The following is a 17,425-nucleotide window of genomic DNA, read 5'->3' as shown; positions in this document are numbered from 1 at the left end:
CAAAGCTGAGCCTCCGGGGCTGGATGCAGTACTCGGGATCTATTTCCACCATAGAGGTCTGGACAGTGTGATGTCACCAAGAGGCTCATTGCCTTAACAAAATGGGTGCTGTCACTGGATTTAGAGAGTTGCATCGCAGTCCATTAATTCTCTAGCAAGAGCCAATAAGCTGGTTTTCATTGGTATGTCAAGAACTTCCACAAACTAACTTATTTTCAGTAAGACTGTAGGGTTTAAGTTAAACTATCAAAAATGAATTGCTTATTGTTATGTAGAAACCAGAGGTGTCCATTCACTCTAATTGGAGCCATGATATTCCATATGTTATATTTATGCAAAAGATAAAATGCTAGGTGTCAAGCTCTTCTCTCTCGTGATTTTTTTTAACTTTATTGAGTTTTTTACCCTCCTCTCTGCTTATAAAGTGTTTTATATGCACAACAGCCCTGTGAGGTAAGATTATTATTCCCATTTTACAGATAAGGATACTGAGGCACAGAGAGGTTTATTAGCCTGTCCAAGGTCATCCAGCTAGCAAGTGGTTCTGGACCCAGGAAGGCTGACTCCAAACTCTATACTACCTCACCTCACCTCCCTGGATAGTGCATAGTTGGAAAACATTACTTATGTTAATTGGTTGTTTTTCCCTAAAAGAAAAGATCTGAGTAAGAACTTATCTTAAAGTTCCTCTTCCCCACGTTTCCAAGGTCCATTCCATGGAACATTGGTACCTTAAGGTGATCTAAAGGGGGAAAGAAGAGTTCCCATGTTTAAGGCCACATAGTTGCCATTTTTTCTTAACTTAGCCACTTTGACCATGCTATGCTGTGGCTTGATTCAAATGTTAAGTGACAGGTTTCCATGAGGTGTTATACGTGAGAGCACTTTGCAGAGGCTGAATACATTGTACCTGCTTATAGCATCTCAGATTATTCATGACTTTTACATGCCTAAAAACACCATTTTAAACCTTTGCTTCCCCAGACTCACAGATAGAGAGAACAAACTAGAGATTGGTTACCAGTGGGGAGAGGGAAGTGGGAAGGGGCAGTATAGGGGTAGGCAAAAAGAAAGGGGTTGTTATGGGATTATATGAAATGAAGTGTGTGAAACTTTTGAAAATTGTAAAGCACTATAGAATTTAAAGAATATTTCATCCAATGAAAAGCAACAACAACAACAACAAAACAGTTGCTTTTCTGATCATTTATACTTCCTTTACAAAGTATCTTAAAACTTGGTTAATCTATGGTTGTCAGCAGTTGCGACACACATAATAATAATGAATTAGGAAGTTTAAGGTTGTTTTAAAAGTGGACCAAATGTGGATGCTGTGTTAGAAGAGAGACAGTGGAAAAGACAGGAAATGGGAAACATATTAAGTCTTATAATGGTACTTTGTAATTCTGTGAAGCAGAAATTCATTTAAGCTTGAGCGTTTATGATGCTCGAAGAAGCATGGAGGAGAAATTTACATTAGTTGTGTTGGGCCACTTCTGTATATACTTAAATAACAACCACAGCAGCAGCAATAAAGCCCTAATGACATAAAGAAATTCTCTCAATTAACATTTTGTTTTAATGGGACGACTAATAAGAATACCTTACATCCATCTTTATTCTAACATCTCGGTCCTGTTTGTTAGTGAACTTCCTTGTATCCATTTTTGTTCTCCACACACTACGAATAATTCTTTCAGTTGTTCGTACCATCTCCCTTCACAGGATATATTTAGTGAATTATCATGGTCCACTGATAAGCATCATTTTGCAAGACTAAACAAATTAAGTCCGTTCAGTCTCTCTGTATAAATGACATTTTCAAAGACAAGTTGAAATAAATCAATCCAGTCAGGATAAGACACAATAAAAATGTCGTGACAACAGGGTGTAAAGTCAAACCAAGCAAGTTTGTACATTTTTATTATTATTATCTTCCCAAAATGGACAGGAAAATAGAAAAAAATACAAAAACCGTAATTTTTTTTTTTTAGGTACAGATAACAACTTTATTTGTCCACACCAGGATTAAGTTACTGAACAGAGAGACACAGAGGGTGGTGGGAGGTTGCCATACACAGCGCCGTTTACGTCGAGGGCATCAGGAGGCAGAGCATCGCTCCTGCCAGGGTACCACGGCCTTCATCCTCCTCCACCCTGCTGAAGTGCCCCTTGTGGTCAGCAGGCCCTGCCCCGCACTCACCAGCACTCTCATGCTACCGGACTTCTTCCCCCTGCTGTCCCAGTACAGAGCCCGCCAGGTCTGGAAGCGCCTGTCTTTACATTCATCTGTCCACTGGGCCCTCACACAGCTCCCGCGAGGTAGCTGGGATAGCCTCCCACTGGATAGGTGAGGGGCCTGCGGTACAGAATGGTCAAGTGACCTGCCTGCAGACCGACAGGGGGTCACGCCTGGGCCTAGAGCTCAGACAGGATTTCTGGGCCTGTTTCTCTACCGCCTCCCCTTATTACGACTTCCCTCCTCTTCACAAGATTTGGCCTGTTTTTTGTGTTTACTTTTTAAAGATTTTTCCCTTGAGTTTTATTCCCAACCTTGAAGTTGCTCTACCCATTAGATCTGCACACTACTACCTCCAAAATTCACGTTGACTTCTACTCTTCAGCACTTCTCTTATCTCAAATAAATCCCTGCCTGTGTACTTTGCTACCATTAATAGATTAATATAGTACAGGTCTAACTCTTTCAAGTACTTCCCTGTTTTTCCAGAAAGTCTACCTATCTACAGTAGTGTTATCCAGTTGTAACTGACATGGACCCCTCAATGTAAGGGCCTAAAACAACTGAGAAAAAAAAATTGTATATCTCCATTTCCGTGCCTTAAACATATGCTTCTTTAAAGCAAGGAATCTGTCTGGGTGTGGTGCTTATAGAAGTTCACGAGCACATTCATAAATATTAATGCCATAGAATGCTTCCTTCAAACACAATTGTTACCAGGACTTCACATCCATTAATACGCTGCTGTGACTGAAAATATCGCAGTCAGAGTTTCACTTTGCCTTTTGCTATGCTATTCATCTAATTTTTTAGAACTGGAAGGTACGAGAAAAGTCATCTTGTACAAACCTCTCATTTTAGAGATAAACTGAGGCACGAAAAGGGCAAGTGATCTGCTCAGTGTAACCAAGTGTGGCAGCATTAGAATCTGGGGGTTCTGACTAGATTCCAATGTGTTCTACCTCACGCTGCTTCCTACGTAATCGCCCATTCCCCAGAGAGGCCTGCCATCTATTCCTGCTTCCACTATGTTCCCGCTGTGGTTTGGACCGTTTCTCCACCTATTGGTATTTCCAGCATTTAGGTAAGGAACCAAGGTGGCAAAATAGAAAATAAAACCTCTCCCAACACGCCTGCACTTTTTTTCCAGCCTCTTGATTAAAGGAAGGCTTTTTAAATTCCAAGTCTCCTTTTTGTACTTTCTGAAAGTACTAAATAACCGCTAAGAGCTCTAAGTTAGGTTAACGATGGCCGATAATGGCTTCCCTTCTAGAGTAAATTGGAAGCATGACTCAACACCATCGTATCTCCTCTAGGAAGTGTGTGTGTTTTGGAGGGAAAAGGGAATGGATTTGTGGAGGGTTGGTGCTTAAAAAGAGTTACCTATTGCAGGTAACTTATCCTTATCCACACCACCCAACTGTTCCCAAAGCTGTTCTGTTCCATCATGTGCCATTAATGAGGTGAACTTTTGTCTATATCTTGTGAGAAAGAGTGACTTTGGAAAGTTCCCTAGAAGAAAAGTTTTCTAGGGCTGGCCTTCTGTAACATAACAGACAGAAAAAAGGCTAACAGAGAAGAACAAAATTAGCTAAAAGCATTTGGGAAACCGATATAATCTGAATTGTTTCCACAATGTCCAAATGGCAAACCAAAGCTAAAGATATATAATTACGCATAATCAAGGAACCTAAAAGATATGGAATGCAAATAATTTACTTACATGTAATATTTCATACGACAGCCAATTTCTCATTATATCAAAGATTATAAATATGAACTAAAACGCACGATTGTGGCTCCCTGTCAGTTCTGAAATATATCCATAGTGATAAGAGACTAAGGACTAGTAAAATGGAGGGAAAGATGGTTTGACTATTGAGTGTTTGCTAGTGGGTATGTCACAGACAAAGCAGTGAAAATATAAGCGATAAAGGTACCAATACGTGTTGTGTCTATATTAGCCTAATGAGCTATAGAGAGATTTAAAGAAATGAAGACTGTAAACTCCAGGAAGCAGTCAAGTTAAACAAGTAGATTCAAGCAATGAGGTCTCGGTATACAACCCTGATTCCGTATGTATGTTGTCAGCTACTGTGCCTCACCCTAGTCTGACCTCGGCCAAGGTCATATGGTTTAATAACTTACATGTGTCTAGTGCTTTTAAACCCTTTCACATGTATTTAAGGCATCTGATCCTCACAGCAACCCTGTGAGGTAGGCAGGTTGCTCCCTTTTAACAGCCAAGGAAACTGGTGCTGAGAGGTAAACTAAATTGTCGCACATCCGTGATGAAACCAGGGCTAACTAGCTCTCTGGACTTGGCCGCTTCCGTTGTCTACTAGGCTACCTCTCACGTTTCTGAAAGGTCTTTCAACTAGTGGAGACGCTTGGGAGAAGCAAGTATATTCCTACCCTTCTGCACGTTAATGGTCCATCCACTCTTTTTCTGAGGACACAGAAAAGGAGGCAGGCTACAAGAAGGCAGCTGTTGGACCCGGGCCTCTGCCAGAGTAGGAAATACACCCTTGTGTGATCAGCTCCTAACTTCTGGTGTTTGAAATTAACCTCTGAAGCAACTTTTCAAGCGCCAGCTGAAAAGCACCGGTTGCCTCTTCCTCCGCTGTGGCCAGGCGTCTGACCGCGGCCACGGCATCCCTGCGCAGCTCTTTGGCGGTGTCCTGCTGAGCACTGGCCTCCTCGCCAATGGCAATCAGCCGGTCCAGTTTTTCTTCCTCCCGCTTTGAAAGTTCTCGCGCCAATCTCCTGTTTTCTGCCGACTGGGCTGCGATAATCCTGGCCACTGACCGCCTTCTTCGCCTTGCCCACCTGGGAGGGGCCGCACTGGTCAAAGGCCCATCCCCACCAGGAACAAAAGGAACTCTGGAGGAGCAGCCCGGAGGCCGCTGTGCCGAGGCCACCCCGGGAGTGTTTCGGCCGGAGCTGGTGCAGGGGCTGGGCTCACCACACACTCCCAGTCTGGTCATGGGGCTGCTCTGACAGGGAGCGGCTGCACCTCTGAAAAGGCGGTGGGAGCTGCTGTAGCTGGGGGTCCCTTGAGAGCACCCTGCACCTGAGGATTCATCCCAGGAGTCCTCAAGGTCGCTGGTTTCTCGCATCTGGTCACTGATCCTCAGTTGACAATCCTCATCTGATTCCTTAACTGTTTTCAAGATAGGCTGACGATCTGCTGCCTGAGTCATTCTTGCTCCCAGAATGCTGGTTCCCTCTTCCCCTGGGGTGTCAGGGGCTGCTGACTTCTGATCACAGTGCTGGGCCCAAGCAGCATCCTTCGTTAAGTTATGTGCCTCAGTCACGATCTGATTTCGGAGAAAGTGATCCATCGTATCATAAAAGGGACAGCGTGGTGGATCACCCATACTTGTGGCGTGGGCCACATAGGCCTTTAAATATAATGCCTTCAGGACTTTGAACTTGGAGCGGCACTGACGCTCGGTGCGGCGGAAGCCTTCCTGCTGCATCCGCTTAGACGCAGTCTGGTAGACGTCCGCATCGTGATGCACGGTCTGGAGGCGCTGAATATACTGTGCCTCACCTAGTATGGAGAAAAGCGTCCGTGTCTCCTGTCTGGACCACCGGATGCCCGCACTGCTATTGGAAGGGACCGTAGTGGACTGCGAAGGAAGGCCAGCTGGAGGAGGCTCCTGGGCAGCAAGGTGCCGATCTGGAGGTGTGGGGAGGCTCTGTGTGCTCCGGTCTATCTCAGGAGCCAGGCGATTCTTCCCTCTCAGGGCTGATTGCCGAGAAGCCAGGTCCGAGGACCGCATTTCTGGCTTCTGCCAAGGGTCTGCTTTACTTTCGTTACTGTATTTGAAATATTCCTCATTCTACTTTGTTTTGTTGCCAGTCCAACAACCTCTTCACTTTCTGCGTGAGCGGCACAGCTGGAGTAGCTCTGTCGTCTGCATCACTGGCAACCACATCAGCCCGGCCCTCCTTACAGACGGATGTGCAGGTGAACCCCGATGGCTGCCGTAAAGCGGCAGAGACGGTGGCAGCAGTAACAAGTGGTCTCCCCTCCGCAACAGCGCCGGGCCGCAGAACCCAGAACCTTAGTTTTTGAGACTGGTTTGGGAAACTGTAATTACATTAGCAACATCCAAGTGTTATCAACACTGAGCAATTCCTGTCATCTCAACTCAGCAGCCGACTCAGAAAATCATACCTTCCAGCCCACGGAAGACACTTAGTAATGCACGTGTGATTGGGCAAAAAATTGTCATTACTGCAAGCTTTATTTTTATTTGCTTCTGTATTTCTCTAAAGGAAAAAATACTCATGGCTATCTCCCTGGTTCTTCAAGAGGGCCGTGGCCAGGTCCCCTTTGAAGGAACCCCTGGAGGCTGTTCTCTCCCTGACACAGCACTGGAGGTGCGGGAAGATTCCAATCACCTGTTAAACAGATCTCTGCCTCCCCTTAGGCCTACTTTTCTCGTGGATGCTGTTTCCAAACCATATTCGTGAAATATGAATCTTATAAAGCTCCTCCTCTGTTCAGGAACTTTCCATGGCTTCTTACTGCTGGTTGTTTAAAGTCTAAACTTCCCAGCATCCATCCGGAGAATAAATTCATTCAGAAATCCAGCACCATCCTCTTGGTAATGCTTACTTTCCTCTTTTCCACACCTTGAACCCTCTGCTCTTGCCTTGCTTGGTAATAGTGTCTTAACGTTTGTCGGTTTTCTGTTCCCTCCCTGAACTGCCTTTTCTTTTCCCCTCTACCTATCAAATCCCTGCCTTTCCTCCAGTCCCCACCCACCCTCCACGCCATCCATGAGGCCCCTCTTTCTTTATCTTCCTATCATTCAGATGGAGACCTTTTCTACAAAAGGCCAGGATAGACAAACACAAAAGGGGATTAGGTGTGGGAAAGTTTACCCTTCCCTTTTAATTCCATGTAGCCTGAATCGCCGCATTTCATTCCATTTCCAGCTCCACCTAGATGTTCCACAGCATCTTGAACTTGAGAAGAGTCACTACTTTTTCCCAAAGTCCCCATTTATCTTCTTGTGTTCTCTCTGTCTGACAATGATGTCACTGTCTACCCAGATGCCCAAAGCTAGAAATCCAAACATTACCCTTCAGAATTCTTTCCTTTGCTGCCCATCTGGTCACCAAGAACTCTAATTTCTGGTCATCAGTATCTCTCAGCATCACTCCCGTCTTCTTCACTGCTCTGTCTTAGCTGAGCCTTCATCATGTCTCTCCAGACTTTTTTCCAGCAGTCCCCAATAGATCTCAGGCCTCTAGCCTCATCCATACTCAGATGCTTTATTCATCTTCCACATTTGTCTGTGTTCCGAAGGGAAAATCTGATCACAAAAAAATTCAGCAGTGGCATTACATTGTTTTTCACATCCAATTAAAACTTTGTAGTTGAACTGCCAGGTTCTCTCTGATCTGTCCTGTTTCTTTTCCAGCATCTTTTCTCTTTCCTTACTCTTCCCTGTCCTCCTCCACTTTGACTATGAACATGGAAAGGTCCATTGTCGCCCACACCACTCTCTACCTGCAATGTTTATTCTCCTTAACATCTCCTGTTCAGTCTTCAAAATTCTTTTTCAGGTATCACACCCGAGGAAGCTTCCAGGACACCCACAACTCCCAAGTCAAGATAACACTCCATTTCTCTGTGTGTACTTCATTCTATCACAGCAGTTACCTATCACTCTTAATGTTGGTCTCTCCAACTAAAGTATGTTCATCTTGAGGCTGGAACACCTAGCATCTAACACAGTCCTCATAAATAATTATTGAATGAGTGAATAGCACGTGGTCCTAATTTCTCCATATGGCTTTTTAAGAACTATTCATTGGTTTACATACCTGAGTATATCTTTCTAAGATTATAAGGAGCTCAACAATCAAGGATTCTGTGTGTCTGAAACTGCACTAGAATAATCCATCCACGTGACGGAGTGTGATAGATACACTGGAGACCATGACTGAGAGTGAGAGGTCAAATATGTGGACTGATCAGGAGGATGCATTTCCACCTTTATTCCTCCTTTCTGCTCAGCCTTTAATGGATACATCTTTGGCTTATTGAGCAGAAGTGTAATCATTTCTCAGGACACCACTTTCAGGTCTAGCCAAGGGCACCCATCAACAGAGCCCATCATCAGCTGCAGTTGACCAGGGCTCTAATTTGGCTGTTATCATTGAACTCTTTTGTAAGAAAGGTTGACTAAGCAGTGACCTTGTCTGTTTCACAAGATATAGAGCTCTCTCTCTCTAAACTTCTCCCATAAGTTTCAAAACCCTTCATTTTAATGTCTGGGAGCTGTTGATGAGGTATAAATAACCACTGAGGAAGTGGTGTGATAGAGACATAATAGATCAACAATCCAACAACCAGAATTCTGCTCTTGATGAAACTAGAAAAATCTATTGGCTCAGTGGTTTCACTTTCTTAAATTCATACAGAATTTAGAATGAAAAAGAAAATAGATGTAATTCGGTAAGAGGAGTAAATACAAGAACCAAAGGCATAAGAAAAGCTCATCATGTTGTCAGACTTAGTCTGGTTTCATGTATTCTTTTGGACATCTGGTGGGCCTAGGGCCTGATTTTATGATAATTCAAAACGTGGCACTGCCCATGCATTTGCCAGACTCCTGCTATATTATATTGTGTCATATGGCTCCTCTATCCCAGCCAAATTGCTCCACAACTTGTTTCTGAAAAGATCTCACATTCTGGCTCCTGTCTCAATTCCCCCCCCCCCCCCCCCCGCCCATTTCACCCTTTTCTAAGTCATGCCCTTTCTTCAAGCCTAACTAAACCAATGAAGAATGCATAAATCCTGAAAGGCAAAATGGGTACTACTTTGGGAGGACTTTATTCTGTAGGCAGAAAAAAAGCCCAAGGTGGTGGGTGGGGTTATGTTCAATGTGATCAGAGTATTGTTTTAGAAATAGCCCCTCCTCCAAGAGATTACTATGCCAAAATAGATAATTGCAATGCTCTGGTCCATTTAAGAGGATTAAATATGATTGGTGACTGTTACCTATTGAGTGAGTTAAGACCAACCTTATCTAAGGTATAAAAAGCAAAGCAATAGTAATTCTGTTTTTAAATTCTTAGTATTTTCAAAGTGCTTAATATGTATTATTCCATCATAATGTAGCAATGTTACACCAAGAAGGATAAATGGTGGGCTCTGGACCCAAACATCAATAGCACTGTTATAGCCAGCAAGGAGCGCTCCTGCTTCGAATCATAAACACCATCAGACCATCCATTCATTCAAAACTGTGTTTTAATTTCCTACTCTGTTCTAGTAAGTGTTCTAGGCATTTGAGATAAAACAGTGGACAACACAGACAAAAATCCCTGTCCTCGTGGAGTTTATATTCTAGAAGGAGAAGACAGACAGTGAACAAAATAAATAAGTAAGGTAAGAAAGTGATAGATGTCACAGAGGGATATTAAGCAGGAAAGAGGCACAGGGAGTGGGGAGAGGGAGCTCATCAAGGAAGGTTCACTAAAAAAGTGATATTCGGGCCTAGAGTTGTACGAGGTGGGGCAAAAAGTCATGAAGGAGGAATAAGGTGTAATGGTAGATTGTTCACAAAAATGGCCACAGACTTCCTATCCTTATAGCCACGTCTTTGGGTAGCCCCTTCCACACTTGGTTCTAGGCTTAGCCATGTGACCTACTTTGAAAAATGGGACAATATCAAGTGTGACCTGGCTTTTTGATCTCAGAAGCTCTTGTGACCACCATATGTAAACGAGCCTGAGCTACCCTGAGAGATGATGAGAAACACGTGGCTAAGCAGTCCCCGCTGACCCATCAGTATCAAGCCACTGGTCCTGTAGTATGAAAGCGGTCATAGATAATACATAAACACGTAGGTCTGGTCGTGTGCCGATAAAAGTTTATTTGCAAAAAGAGGTGGCAGGTCAGATTTGGCCAGCAGCCTGTAGCTTGCCAACTCCTATCCTAGACCGTACAGCCTCCGTCAAGCTGGTGTAGACAAGAACTGTCCAGTCAACTCAGAGAACCAGGAGAAATGATAATTGTTATTTTAAGCCTTTATGTTTTGGATTGATTCGTTACACACAGAAGCTAACTGCTACAGTGTTCCAGACAGAAGAAACCAGATACAAACATCCTGACAAGGGAGTATGCTTGGGATACTCTAGGAATTAGAAATAGAGCAATGTTGCTGGAGCCAGATGGACAAGGGGTAGAGTCATAAGAAGTAAGTGCAGAATCAGCAAGATAGAAGGGATGGGACAGGCAGCTTGTAAGAGCTGTGAGGCCCATTGTAGCAGAGGAGCGACATGCTCTGTCACTTATGTTTTTAAAAGCTCAGTCTAGCTGCTATGTTGAAAATAGACCCTAGCGTACAAGGGCAGAAACAGGGAGATGAGTTAAGAGTCTATTGAGGGCTTCCCTGGTGGCGCAGTGGTTGAGAGTCCGCCTGCCGATTCAGGGGACACGGGTTCGTGCCCCAGTCCGGGAAGATCCCACATGCCGCGGAGTGGCTGGGCCCGTGAGCCATGGCCGCTGAGCCTGCGTGTCCGGAGCCTGTGCTCCGCAACGGGAGAGGCCACAGCAGTGAGAGGCCCACGTACCGCAAAAAAAGAGTCTATTGAGATAACCCAGGTGGGAGGTTGGATATGGGTGGTAGCAATGGAGGTTGTGAGAAAGGGTCTGAATTTGGGGATATTTTAGATAAGATGAACTCATAATTTGGATGTGGGGTATATAAGAAAGAAGGTAATTAAAGATGACTTAATGGTTTTTGTCTTGAAAAATTGCAAATTGCCATTCATTTGAGTTGGAGGAGACTGTAGGTAGAAAAGGTTTTGGGGAAAACATGAGGAGTTCTATGTGGCACATTAAGTATAAGATGTCTGTTGGGCATTCGAGTAGGTATTTGTATACGTGGGTCTGGAGTTCAGAGAAGAGGATTAGCCTGGAGGTACCAATTTGGAATCATCAGCACATTAGAGGGCATTTGAAATCCACGAGATTGATGAGATTGCCTAGGGAGCGCACATACACAGCGCAGAGAAAAGCCTTAAGAAGTGAGCCTTGGGGCATTCCAACACTAAGCTGTCAGGGAGATGATGGAGAGGAATCGAGGAACAGTAAAGGGGCAGGAGACTGGGAAGGAGAGGCCAGAGAGATATAAAGAAAACCAAGAGAGTACAATATCTTGAAGGTCAGCTCAAGAAAGTGTTCAAGTAAGACAAAAACTGAGAATTAACCCTTGGACTTATCAGTGTGGAGGAAGTTGGAGACTGTGACAGAATCAGCTTTGGTGGAGTTAGGGACATGAAAGCCCAATAGGCATGGGGTGAAGAGAAGCTGGGAGGAGAGGAAATGGAGACTGTGAGTAAGGAGAGCACTTTCAACGCAGTTAGCTGTGCAGGAGAACAGAGAAATGGATCGGTAACGGATCAGTTACCAGAGGGTAATTAGAGGGATGTTTTAGAGTAAGAAAAGAAATCAAAGAAATCGTGGTTTTATTCTGAAGAGAATACTCCAATAAAGAGAGGGAAAATGATGATGCAGGAAAGAGAGTGAGGCCACCTTAGACGATGCAGCCCGTTCAAGCCACCAGATGACTGTATGGGCATGAGTGACTCCAGAGGAGGAACAGAAGCAAGGGCCTTGAGTGGACAAGAAGGGATGGGCTCTAGGGCCAAAATGGAGGGGTTAGCCTTAGAGGCATGGAGGGTTCTTCTAGTAACAGAAGAGGGGGTAGAGTAAATGCACCCAGATGCTGGTGGGCGGGAGGTATGGAAGTCTGTGGAAGGGTGGATTGTCCCGGTAATAACTCCCAGTGCCTCAGCCCCTTGCTATTCCTCTCCCACGCTGATTCTGGGCTTGGCCATATGATTTTCTCTAGCTAACAGGACATTGGCAAATATAATACATGCAGTGGCTTAAAAAATGCTTGTTTCTGGGAACTCTTCCACCACCACTTGAAGAAGCTCAAGCTAGCTTGCTGGAGACAGGTGGCCCTTTCAATGGCAAAGGCCAACCGCCATCTGAGACCAAACAGCCCCGTTTAAGTCACCAGATGACCACAGGCACATGAGTGACCCCACGCAAGTCCAGCAGAAGAAGTACCCAACTGATCCCGACCCAAATTGCTGACCCACAAAATCATGAGCAAATAAAATAGTTACAGCTTTAAGCCACTATTTATTGGGATGGCTTGATACATAGCTAAGGCTGACAGATACAGAGGAGAATGTATGTATGATGGACAGGGAGAGTAGGAGAGAAAGTAGAATAGGGAAAATGTATACAGTATGATTGCTGGCAGTACCGAGGGCCCACTAAGAGTCGCAGTTCTTAAGTTTCAGTGCACTCAGTCAGTATGGTTGGGTTTTTCTCTGGCCACATGTCAGTTGCATGGTTGCTGGTGTGGTGTAGGGGAAAAATGGATTTAGTCAGGTTAGGGACTTTTTTTTCCAATTTTTTTTTTTTGGCTTTGTTGGGTCTTCGTTGCTGTGCGTGGGCTTTCTCTAGTTGCGGCGAGCGGGGGCTACTCTTCGTTGTGGTGCGCGGGCTTCTCATTGTGGTGGCTTCTCTTGTTGCGGAGCATGGGCTCTAGGTGTGTGGGCTTCAGCAGTTGCAGCATGCGGGCTCAGTAGTTGAGGCTTATGGGCTCTAGAGCGCAGGCTCAGTCATTGTGGCGCACGGGCTTAGTTGCTCTGCGGCATGTGGGATCTTCCCGGACCAGGGATCGAACCCGTGTCCCCTGCCTTGGCAGGCAGATTCTTAACCACTGCACCACCAGGGAAGTCCCAGGGTAGGGACTTCGGCCAAGCAAACACAACAAAGTCAGTGAGTCAGGTAAGATGGAAATGCATCCAAGGGAATGATTATCCTCATTTACCATGGCATTTAACTTCAGAAAATAGAGGAGATCATGAAGTTGAAATGCGATGAGAACGTTGTTGGACCAACTGATTGGATTTCTCAGAGGGGTTCAAGGAGTTTTGGCATCGGGACACTAGGGAGGATGAATTAGAAAAAGAGGAGGTGGTGGTCAGGGAGTCTGATACATGAATTAGAGATTATGGAAAGAGAACAGTTATCGCATATGACAAGGTCTGTGATATGACTGTAGCAACGAGTGGCTGAATAGATTGGAGGCCAAGATCAGGGGAGGAGAAGAAACAAGAAAATAAGAGGCCAGGCTGCAGAAGGATCATCTCTGCAGGTACTGGAATCGCCAGGAATTAGGACAGGGCTAACACTGGAGTAGATTGCCATCAGCCAGGAGCTAAGGTAACCTAGCAGTGGGGGGTGGGGGTGGGGGTCCCAAGATAACTATAACAAGAGAGGAGAGAGTGGGCATAATGTGATGACATTAAATTCTAAACTGGGGCGGTAAAGGAGGAGGGACCCAAGGAAGGATGGCCTGGAAGTGTCTTCAGGGAAGAAGGAGGAGGCCTGCCTTACTCTCAGGCCCGGTCGTATCGTGCGTGGGGAACACATGACCATGACTTGAGAGGGCTGCACAGATTGCAGTTAGAGCAAGAAGGTGAAGAGAATGTTCAGGAAAGAGGTTGACAACATAGGAGATGGGGCTGATAACGGTCCACGAGTTCCAGACAGCACAGGGAAAGATTTCAAAAGTTGTGGCCGAGTGGGAGAAGGGGACCGGAAGGGAAAGTGCCCAGCCTTTTGAGAATTAGAGTGTGAAGGATGAGGTGTGTCCTGGGAAGCTGGGTGGGAGCTGGGTGGGAGCTGGGTGGGGCAGCTCTCCTGGCGATGAACGTGAGCAGAGAGAAAAGGCCATTTGAGGTTAGAGCCCGGGGCCGCAAGGCAGACAGTGATGTCAGCTTTAGAGGCTGGGGAATTTCCAGGGGACCCCCCTTCACGTCTGCCTGTGGAAATGTACAGGTCTGGGGAGGGTAAATGCCATGCCGCCTAAGCCCGCCCTTGTGCCTTGATTCTGTCCTGATACACATGCATTCCCTGGGGTGATTGGCTGGATAAGGGACACTGGCATCTTTTAAACTCCAGGGCTTTGCTGATCAACTTCCTTCTTCCAAACGTCTGACAAAAACGGTGACCGGTTTTGGAAGAGAGGCAGAAGGTGCCACATCTGAGTCTGATGTTCTTTCTCTGGGCAGAAGGGCGTAAGCCCTGCATCTCTTTGATGCTGCTCTAGAACACTTGTGCCCACACCGCCAGGGGCTCTGATGTTCTTCTAGCGCTTCTGGAGTTCTGACATCTGGACTTGTACTCTTCTGAAGCAGCAAATTGAAACAATAGTCAAACTCTGGTATAAAAAGAAAAAGGACAGCAAGACCTTATACAGAACTTTGTGATCCCACTCGCCTGATTAGGGAGAATGCTCTCTCTGCCTCTTCAAACACACGATCATCAGTTTCACATTTTATTATTCATGCCAGGTGTCTGTCACTGGGCACCCTTAGCGTCCCAGGATTTCTCCAAGAAGGGATTTACCAACCCACTCCTGAAGCCCAGATCCAAATCGACTGTTTCCTCCAAATGGCCTTTTACTTAAACATAACAACTATATGCCCGGCCTTAGGCTGCCCTTCACACTTCATCTTTTATCATCTCACCTTGAGTTACACTTCTTGCCTTCACAGCACATGAGCTCTCTCTCTGGCCTTTGTCCTCAGGTCCCACAGATCCTGATTTGGGTCTGCCTCGTGTTGTTTTCACCTTCACGTCTGTCGGGCGAGCTCTTCTTCCTCTCACAGTGTTCGTCTTCAAGCTAACCATCTCCCAGAGAATGATCCAGATCACAGCTTTTCAATCAATGGACCCTCTTCCCTTCGCTTCTTTAACCTCTGCTTTCCATATACGTTCACATCCTTTAAGAATGAATGGAGGGGGAAAAGTGAACAATTTTCTTTGGTATTAAAGTTGCTTTGTTCAATGTGAAATCCTCAGGTCTCCACTTCTCTTCCTAACATCTTAGACAAGTTGGGTATTTTCCTTTTCTCCCAAACTTCTTTTCCTAAAGGCTACTCTCTTTTGCTGCCATGAACAGATCAGATAGCTGAAGTGGATTTTCTTGATTTGTTGAGGGGAAAGCACCCCTTCATCTCCTTCCACAAACCCCCTTCTTGTAACATCGTTATTTCCAGTAAGATGTAAGTTGACAGGTAGCAGTGAAACCCTAGTGTGGGTGTCCCTGCAACTATCAGAGGCTCCCTGGAATCCAGTTAATCCAGTGCCACAGCAGCCTTCTCCCAAGGCCCCTGGGTCTGTTGTTAACTGTGTCACCAGGAGTCCTGCCCTGGCATCACTGAGCTCCCCTATGCTAGCAGCAATTCTGCATTTAAGGTCTGCTGTATCTTGGATTGTTTCTCACCAAGGAGGCCTGCCAGAGGACTCTCCAGAGCGGGGACAGACCCCAAACACTTCAGGCCCCCAGTCTGCTTTTTTAGCTTCTTTAGTAGGTCCGTCTTGGGAGCGTTCAGATGACAAAGTGGGGGTTCTCTCTGATAGAGGTAATTCTGTTTATAAAGAAGAGATCCTTCCAGAACAAACTGTTAGAGAAGGTAGCTCAGCTGCCTGGTTGTGAAGCCCACAGCATGTCTTCATTAGAGGACCAGAAAGATACGTTTCTGGTTACTCCCATTTCTGAGAGCTCGGATGAGTTTTTTTGCTCTTCATTGGTCTCTGGATTTATTGGCCTTAAGCCACTCTCCTAATCTCCTCTCCTAATGGGCAAGACCAAAGTTGCCTGAGAAAATGTAATTTTAGTGACACTTAATATTGCATATTCAGGACTACAGTTAACCAGTCCCATGTTGCCTTCTTTCTTTGTTCTCATAAATAGCTATTCAGTGAACATCCAATGGCTTCTTGGAACTCCCTGCATCCATGTCTACACCCCATGTAGCCATGTCTTCCCTTTCCATTTACTCTTTTTTTTAACATCTTTATTGGAATATAATTGCTTTACAATGGTGTGTTAGTTTCTGCTGTATAACAGAGTGAATCAGCTATACATATACATATATCCCCATATCCCCTGCCTCTTGCGTCTCCCTCCCACCCTCCCTATCCCACCCCTCTAGGTGGTCGCAGAGCACCGAGCTGATCTCCCTGTGCTATGCAGCTGCTTCCCACTAGCTACTTTACATTTGGTAGTGTGTATATGTCTGTGCCACTCTCTTGCTTCATCCCAGCTTACACTTCCCCCTCCCTGTGTCCTCAAGTCCATTCCCTACATCTGCGTCTTTATTCCTGTCCTGCCCCTAAGTTCTGTGTCTTTATTCCTGTCCTGCCCCTAAGTTCTTCAGAACCATGTTTTTTTTAAGATTCCATATATATGTGTTAGCATACTGTATTTGTTTTTCTCTTTGACTTACTTCACTCTGTAGGACAGACTCTAGGTCCACCCACCTCACTACAAAAAACTCAATTTCGTTTCTTTTTATGGCTGAGTAATATTCCATTGTATATATGTGCCACATCTTCTTTATCCATTCATCTGTCCATGGACACTGAGGTTGCTTCCATGTCCTGGTTATTGTAAATAGAGCTGCAGTGAACATTGTGGTACATGACTCTTTTTGAATTACGGTTTTCTCAGGGTATATGCCCAGTAGTGGGTTTGCTGGGTCGTATGGTAGTTCTCTTTTTCGTTTTCTAAGGAACCTCCATACCGTTCTCTATAGTGACTGTACCAATTTACCTTCCCACCAACAGTGCAAAAGGGTTCAGTTTCCTCCATACCCTCTCCAACATTTATTGTTTGTAGATTTTTTGATGATGGCCATTCTAACTGGTGTGAGGTGATATCTCATTGTAGTTTTGATTTGCATTTCTCTAATGATTAGTGATGTTGAGCATCCTTTCATGTGTTTGCTGGCAATCTGTATATCTTCTTTGGAGAAATGTCTATTTAGGTCTTCTGCCCAATTTCGGATTGGGTTGTTTTTTTTTTTTTTTTTTTTTTGATATTGAGCTGCATGAGCTGCTTGTAAATTTTGGAGATTAATCCTTTGTCAGTTGCTTCATTTGCAAATATTTTCTCCCATTCTGAGGATTGTCTTTATGTCTTGTTTACGGTTTCCTTTGCTGTGCAAAAGCTTTTAAGTTTCATTAGGTCCCTTTGGTTATTTTTGTTTTTATTTCCATTTCTCTAGGAGGTGGGTCAGAAAGGATCTTGCTGTGATTTATGTACAGTGTTCTGC

General features: G+C 45.0%; 1 protein-coding gene and 1 long non-coding RNA gene across 2 annotated transcripts in view; one reads left to right on the top strand and one right to left on the bottom strand.

Moving 5' to 3' along the window:
* LOC141277634 (uncharacterized) overlaps window positions 1-17,425 on the top strand; it is a 204,620-nt gene that overhangs the window by 97,543 nt on the left and 89,652 nt on the right. The window lies entirely within an intron of this gene.
* Window positions 4,783-6,027, bottom strand: LOC101317994 (myb/SANT-like DNA-binding domain-containing protein 7). Its single transcript, XM_033849323.1, has one exon. The coding sequence runs from the start codon at window positions 6,025-6,027 to the stop codon at window positions 4,783-4,785; it is 1,245 nt and encodes a 414-aa protein (XP_033705214.1).

The sequence above is a fragment of the Tursiops truncatus genome, chromosome X, assembly GCF_011762595.2.
Source record: "Tursiops truncatus isolate mTurTru1 chromosome X, mTurTru1.mat.Y, whole genome shotgun sequence".
NCBI classification, from domain to species: Eukaryota; Metazoa; Chordata; class Mammalia; order Artiodactyla; family Delphinidae; genus Tursiops; species Tursiops truncatus.
The sequence above is the reverse complement of the archived record's forward strand: the minus strand, read 5'-3'. Positions and strand labels throughout refer to the sequence as shown.

What these genes read in the sequence shown, in the direction of transcription:
- LOC101317994 (XM_033849323.1), bottom strand. Translation starts at nt 6,027, where the DNA reads ATGCGGTCCTCGGACCTGGCTTCTCGGCAATCAGCCCTGAGAGGGAAG.